Here is a 7,853-nt window from a genome sequence, read left to right as displayed (position 1 = left end):
TTAGATGTCTCCCTATGGCTTATGATTTCCTGCATTTTCCAGTATCTCTAGGAGGTGGGAAATTAGGCAGCCAGAATTTATGCTGCTGTACTGAAAACAGTAAAGGAGAAAAAACAAGGATGTGTTAGGTGGCTTTCCTAAATTCTCATAAATAGAATGAATTTACTGGAAATTGAATTTAGGTCTCCTGACTTGCTGGTTTTTTTTTTTTTTTTTTAACATATTTCTGAGCACTAAAGATACTTCTACAAATTAAGTACAAAAAGGCTGGGTTAATGGGTTCAGGGTTTTTTGTGTTTGAATCTCAGTATGTTTTAAGTATAGTTTTTTGTTTATTTAATTGATATTATTTCTGTTAATATTCTCTGTACTGCTTTTGAAATAAGAAAAAGATGATATATGAATTTTATTCTCTGCTAACTGACTTTATTGGCCAGTCTTAATCATTCCAAACAGACCAGTGTGATCTATATTAATATTAATGCTGTGCTGAAGTGATTTTTGTAAAAGATTATATGGAGAAATCAGATGTGATTCAAGAATAATTATTGGCTATTTGTCTTTTTTTGCAGTCACAATATGGAGCTTCAGTTTCTGCTAAGCCCGAACTCCCCCTGTTTTATACTCCCATTGATCTGGTGGACATTAGTGTGGAAATGGCTGGATTGAAGTTTACAAATCCTTTTGGTCTTGCCAGTGCAACTCCAACTACCAGTTCGTCAATGATTCGAAGAGCTTTTGAAGCTGGATGGGCCTTTGCTCTGACCAAAACTTTCTCTCTTGATAAGGTAAGAAATTATTTTTGAAGTTGTGTTTAAATATCTATCACTTATTTTAATTAGGGCATAAATATTATAATGCAAAGGTTCACCAAGATATAACAGTTATTGAACTATTGGGTAAGACCGATTATTACAAATGAGCTAATTTCATTACATTTCTTCTGTCTCAGGATGGGGAATGGGATAGATTTCTATTTCTCATTTGTCTGTATGTGTGTTAGTCACTCAGTCATGTCTGACTCTTTAGGATGCATGGACTGTAGCCCGCAAGGCTCCTCTGTCCCATGGAATTCTCCAGGCAAGATGCTGGAGTAGGTAGCCATTCCTTTCTCTAAGGGATCTTCCCGACCCAGGGATCAAACCCCAGTCTCCTGCATTGCAGGCAGACTCTTTATCCTGAACCACCAGGGAATCACTGTGTTTTGTCTAGGAAGTAACAAAATTTTAAATACTACAGAATGTCTATTTCATTTAATAATCACAGACTAACTCTTATTTTGGCATTATTATTTGTTTTGTGATTTCTGAATGTGTGTGAATGAGAACATGTGCCTCAACTCAAAGTTAGACAATGAATTTGACTTGCACATAATTCTGGAAACCAATTCATGTAAAAATGAATCACTCAGTATAACTTAATTGGTACCTGGAATAAGAGTTTTCTTGAATTTTTAAATTCAGAAATGTTTCCCCAAATGCATTGACCTGAGTTTAATTTGACATTATGACTGTGTTCTCACATTACAAGTGGACATACTTAGTAGAAAATTAACTACATATTAAAGTTAAGATTGAGTCTTTAAAATACAGAAAGTATATAAGTGAACATTTTAAAAGTAGGATAATTTATGCAATAGAGGGTTGCATCCTCATATGACTTTCAATTAGAAAAGATCAGCAAAATTTAGCATTTTTTGACCTTTTATTGATAAAATTTTAGATGATACACCTATTGGTATATTTAATACTTACTGGTAGTTAGTAATAATTAATGTATAAGAATGTGTGAATCTAGTGACTGAGAAAAGACTATTATTATTTAAATCAGCCTTATCCTTAGGCAAAGAAAATAATAGAGAACAAAAATGCCCCATTAAGCACATTCTCTTCTTTCTCCTCTTACTAGGATCAATAGCTGGCATTATTATGGCTAAAACATCTTGGCTGTCTCATTCTGACAGCTTCACAAGATGCTACGTATAAATGTGATCATGATTATCTAGAAATCCTCAAAAGTTAGAAACCTACTGCATGAAAAAAAATTACCTAAATATTTTTATATTAAATAGCTAAAGGAATTTTTTTAAATAAATTGGCTGAATTCTCAGAAATTCTTTGGTTAAATAAAGTGTAAAAATAAACAACATACTGAATTTAGCTTCAGAATATCCTTAATCAGTTGTTTACATCTTTATAGAATATTGACATTATATTTGTTTGTATTTCAATTCTTCCTTTAAGAATTACTCAGAAGCTCTAATCCGATGTTTAATCCATTGAGAAAAACTGAATCTCTGATACCATTTAATGACTAGTTATGCTATTGAAAAAATTTTGTATGTAAACAAAAATGGGTAGCTAATCAGGAATAAGTGAAGAATGGTAGGAAAAAGGATGTTTGCTTCGAATTTGCTGGTTTCTTTGCTTACAAAAATTGAATTCTGATTAATCAGAGACATTTGTCTTTACTCTGTTGGTGACATGCATTTAATTTGTGAAGCTGTCTCTTTCAGTAACCTAAAAGCAGTTACCTTCATTAAGATCACCAGCAGAAATGAATGTGGGAGCTAACTTCCTTCTAGACCTCCAATTTGAATTTAATCTATCAATTCAGAAGTCTGTGATGATGTTTCAAAAGGAGAGTTAGGGACAGACGCAAATTAAATTTGGCACATAAAACATAATGGGGTTTTAGGAAGCTTTGTTTTACTTACTTTGATGATGGCTACAACAAAATATTTGTGCAAAAACTATGTTAAATGCACTCATGCAGATTGTAGTGACATAAATAAGGATGCCTCCTTGGGCTTCTGTAAGTCTATTTTAAAAATGATTACTTCCCATACATGATTTTGCAACATAGTCAGTTTGTATCATGAAGATCTACTTTTTGTTTTGTTTTCTCATATTGTCTCTATTTAACGATTAAATATGTTTCAAATATATTATTGTCCTATGATTTTTGTGCTTTCTTATTGGTGAAATGTTGTAGTATACAACTCATGTTTTTCACAGCCTCTTACTAAAGACATCTATTCAAGTATTATATGTACTACACATTTGTGTGACATTATAGCATACCAATTTAGATTATCCTTGTTATAATTAGTATGCAATTTCAAGAATCTACTTAAAATGTATTAAAATTCAGAGTCCTGACATTTGAAATTTGGATGCTTTTAATATGACAAAGGTTATTCTATGGAGTTTTGTTATCATATGAAATATTAATATTTCACAATGCAGTTTTGATGAAGTACAATTTGCCAAGCTTGCATATGATAAAGAAATTAAATGCTTACCAAGGGAGTTCAGTAAAAATTAGAGCCCTGTCTGAACATCTGCTGGAAATTTTATTATCCTGTCCTACTGACAGTGTGGGTCCCTCTTTGTTTTTCTAGATTGACAGCTGAATATTACACTGATTTCTATAGCAAGCGTGTTTAGGTGAACTTTGTTTCCCTTCTTTTTTTAAATTTTTGGAGCATTTGGAACATGCTTTGACTTTCATCCTATATATTTATATATATAGTCTTGACATTTGTAGATACCAGATTGAGGTCTAATATGCTATAGCAATGATAGACCATTGACTTACAGTGAAATGCCAATTGATATCTCAGTAAACAGAAATATTATTATTCTTTACTGTGCAGTCTGTATAGAGGCTGTATGTGCTTTCTTTAGAGAGGCAAATGATCAGTCTTTTAATGTTAAATATAACAAAGACCTGTGTTTGCTTTTGTGTTAAATAGCATAAAAGTTGGCTTTTATTAACTATATTCTTCCTTCCCAAATCAGAGTTGCTTAGAGTTTCCTAAAATACCTAGATTGCTTTTCTTGAAGTCCTGTTTATAAAGACAATATTGGAAATATCACTATAAAATGATATTTAAAATATAATTATAATATTTTAATATAAATATATACTGAGTTCAAGTTTAAAAAGGTAGGAAAGAAATCAATTGGTCAAGTTTAATTAAAGCCAAACTCTCACGACAAACTGATGTAATGCTTTAACTGGCAATATTAGATGTTGTTAATATTTCATATAAAATAACCTCCTTACCTGTGTTTGCATTATACTGATAGAAAATAGAAAACGTGTTTTGGTTTTGTTAATTTTATTTTATTTATTTCTCTTAGGTAGCAATATATTATATACTTCAAATATATAATATCTAACTGCAGGGTGTATATATCTTTACTACACAGATAAACTCAGAAGGGTTTACCACTATAATAAATCAAATTCAAACCTAAGCAGAAGTTCTGTTCATTTATAAGCTATATATATATATATATACATACACACACACACATATACACACACACACATACCTATATATATATATATTACAGTACACTTGTGATTGATTTTTTAATATCTCGAATGCATATATTTTATTTTTTAAGTATCAAATAATTAGGTAAATAGATATACAAATAATGAGTTTCTCTCAACATAAAATACTGAAAACTAAAATCTGAGAAATATTTAAGGTTCTTCATTATTTCTTTGGCATCAAAGTATTGATTGTAACTGTTGCCATAAAATAGTCTTATACCGCACAGCACAATGCTGAGTGTATAGGAAGAGTTTGATAAATGTTTCATAAATATTCTTTGGATAAATGAATTAGTAAATGAATACATAGATTTCTTGGCAAGAGCATATTGAGCTTATTTTTTTTCTAGCCACATAAACAGATAGTTAACACAAAAAAATTGATTGTTCTGAGTATTGATCTCAATCAAGGGAGAAAAGGCCAATTTAAAATTTTCATATCCTAGGTTGCTTTTATAGTTTATGTTTATATGTCTAAAAATGAAAATGTCAGTGGAATTTCTAAGTGCATAGACTGCATATTAAGTTTTAGGTTGTTGACTAAGCCTTTAAAAATACAGAGAATTTTTTAGAAAACAGTGTAAGTATCACACAGTATCAGCAAGGGGAATAAAAATTACCTGGCTGAATTATCTAAGTTCATGTGTGAAGAGCTCTGATGAAAAAAAAATGTAGCCTGTTCTTGAATACTTTTAGTGATAGAACATGCTAGATCTTTAAGGCAATGCAGCCAGCTATAGGCATAGAAAGATCTAGTTTAGAAATATATTTCATTCATTGTCCCCAAATCAGCCTTCTCACAAGTTGCATCCATGTTTTATAGTTCTGCCCTCGGAGACATCATGACATAAATTAATCTAACTTATTAACATAAATGAATTGTTGATTTTAAAATATGGTGGTTTTTTTTTTCTTCTTCCAAGTAAATAAATACCCTAGAGAAAGGCTAATAAGTATGGAAATGTAGTGCCATCTAGGGAAAAGAAATTTGACCTGGGCAATTCTAGTCTCTGTTCAAGGTTGCTTCTGTATCACTGTCTTGAACTTATTGTTTGAAATTGGAGGTCATTGTTATGATTATTATTTTTATACATATTACTAACTACCATTTATTGAGTACTTAGAATGTATGGACATGGACATTGCCAAATATTGTTCATAAGTTATTCATTGAATCTTCATAATATCTCTATAAGATAGTAAATTTGAACGCCATGGGTAATAGGAGCACTGACTCCCTACAAAGTTGAAAATCTGCTTATAACTTTATAGTTCAACTCTCTGTATTTGTGATTCCACATCTGCAGATTGGACCAACCATGGGCCCATATAGTACTTAATTACTGAAAAAAAAAATCTGCAAAGAAGTGGATTGTGTAGTTCAAATTTGCACTGTTCAAGGATCAACTATAATAGTCTGAGAAAGTTAAATAACGTGCCAAGGCCTTGGAACAATTGCTTTTTCACTCAGTTAAACTACTACACTGGTAGTTTGGTTGAAGGAGCTTCCCAGGTGGCCCAGTGGTAAAGAATCTGCCTGCCAGTGCAAGGGATGCAGGAGACACAGATTTGATCCCTGGATTGAGAATATTCCCTGGAGTAGGAAATGGCAACCCATACCCGTATTCTTGCCTGGGAAATTTGATGGATAGAGGGGCCTGGTGAGCCACAGTCCCTGGAGTTGCAAAGGGTCAGACATGACTGAGCACACACACATACACACACAGTTTGGCTGAGCTCATATGGGAAGTTCTTCTGCATCACATGGTGTCTGCTGGGCTCATTCATGCCTTTGCAGTCAATTGGAGGGATGCCTGGGGACTGGCATGATGCCTCCACTCATGTGTCTAGTTGAAGTTGCTGTAATTGCTGAGATGGCTGGCCCCCATCCATCTCTTCATAATGTCTCTTTCCTCTTGGTGTTCTAAGAAGGCAAGAGTGGAAGCTTCAAGGTCCATTGAGACCGAGACCCCAGTCACACACTGTCACTTCCACTGTACACTCTGGGACAAAACAAGTTACAAGATGCAATACACACGCTGTAGGTAGTGTGTTTATAAAGACAGTTGCAATAATCCTTCCATGCTGCATGTATGCAGCTTTGTGATTTGATTTTGCTGTTTTTCCCACCATTGAGCAGATGGTATTTACCTATTTCTTGAATGCATGCATGCTAAGTCGCTTCAGTTGTGTCCAACTCTTTGCAACACTATGGACTGTAGCCTGCCAGGATCCCATGTCCATGGGATTCTCCAGGTAAGAATACTGGAATGGGTTGCCATTGCCTTCTCCAGGGGATCTTCCTGACCCAGGGATCGAATCCAGGTCTCCTGCATTGCAGGCAGATTCTTTACCACTAGCACCACCGGTGAAGCCCATTCTACTCCCAAGTAGTGGTTCCCTAATCCATTGTCCTATCCATTATTGGCCCTACCTTCTGGACTGTTGATTCTGTCTTCTGAGTTTTGTTTTGTTTTCTTTTGTTTAGAAAGGACCAATCATGGCCCATGTTGGCAGTTGAGTAGCCTTTTCAGAATATTTCTGCCCATAGAAAGTTAGGAATTCTTATTCTTTCCTTTATTTTGAATTATCCATTTTAATCCTAGATCATAGTGATGTCACCAAAAACTCTCTTAAAAACCTTTCAAATCATGCCCCAGAGCCACATCCATAATTATTTGAGACAGACTTCTCTCCATTTTGAATATGTGTTGCTGCTATGACAGCGTCCTAGAGATGCTTAGAATCGATATTGTCTACTTGGAAGAATCCACTAGGACTCCTGCAAAATCTTTGTAAGGTTCTAACGAAGTATCATATAGAAAAGCTCTTGATGCAGTCTTTACCCTGCAGTCATTTCTTAGTTTGAAGATCTTCTTCCAGGAGAGATAAAGTATAAATAATAGCTTTATTTTCCAACCCAGCAAGTGCTAGTCTCATTTGCTCATCTGCTTTACTCTAGCAATCAAATATATCCTTTTTGGCTCTTTTTCTCTATTACTGTACCTTATTATACTTGGGAAGAAACACTCAACAAACACTTAAAGCATTCTGTCTAGAGATATCTTTAGTCAGATCCACAAATGCATTATGTACGTTTTCTGTCTTTTGAATTATCACCAGTGACATTCTTGCCAATTGTTCTGTCACTACATAATACAGTCCACTCTTTTCCCAGTCTCCAATAACAGTTTTCACACTGCATTCCCAGCTTCCACTAGCATTCTTCCAGACTTTACTAGCAGACTATTCTTGAGTTTTCAAGAGAGGTTTCTGCCTGCCTTCAATCTGAAATCCATTGCCACATGTTTTAGACTAGCAAGCATTTCTGTCTCACTTATTTATTGCTATATATCAAACTGCCCCATAATTTAGTGGCTTAAAACAACAAATAATCTGCTCTTGATCCTATAGTTTGGTAATCTGGTCAAGGCTCAGTTGGGTAAGCTTCTTTTTGCCCCATGTGATACGTTACTTGTTCTGTCTGACACCCTTCTTGGTGG

At 34.0% G+C, this 7,853-nt stretch overlaps 1 protein-coding gene across 1 annotated transcript in view; it reads left to right on the top strand.

The window, feature by feature from the left end:
- The first annotated feature begins 540 nt into the window (after nt 1-540).
- The window catches only part of LOC105003358 (dihydropyrimidine dehydrogenase [NADP(+)]), a 469,109-nt gene continuing 461,796 nt past the window's right edge, over nt 541-7,853 (top strand). Inside the window, exon 1 of the mRNA XM_010860499.1 lies at nt 541-788. Within this exon, the coding sequence (XP_010858801.1) occupies nt 657-788 (132 nt within the window). The 5' untranslated portion in view covers nt 541-656. The remainder of the gene's footprint in view (nt 789-7,853) is intronic.

The sequence above is a fragment of the Bison bison genome, unplaced genomic scaffold (assembly GCF_000754665.1).
Source record: "Bison bison bison isolate TAMUID 2011002044 unplaced genomic scaffold, Bison_UMD1.0 scf7180017864466, whole genome shotgun sequence".
NCBI classification, from domain to species: domain Eukaryota; kingdom Metazoa; phylum Chordata; class Mammalia; order Artiodactyla; family Bovidae; genus Bison; species Bison bison.
The sequence above is the reverse complement of the archived record's forward strand: the minus strand, read 5'-3'. Positions and strand labels throughout refer to the sequence as shown.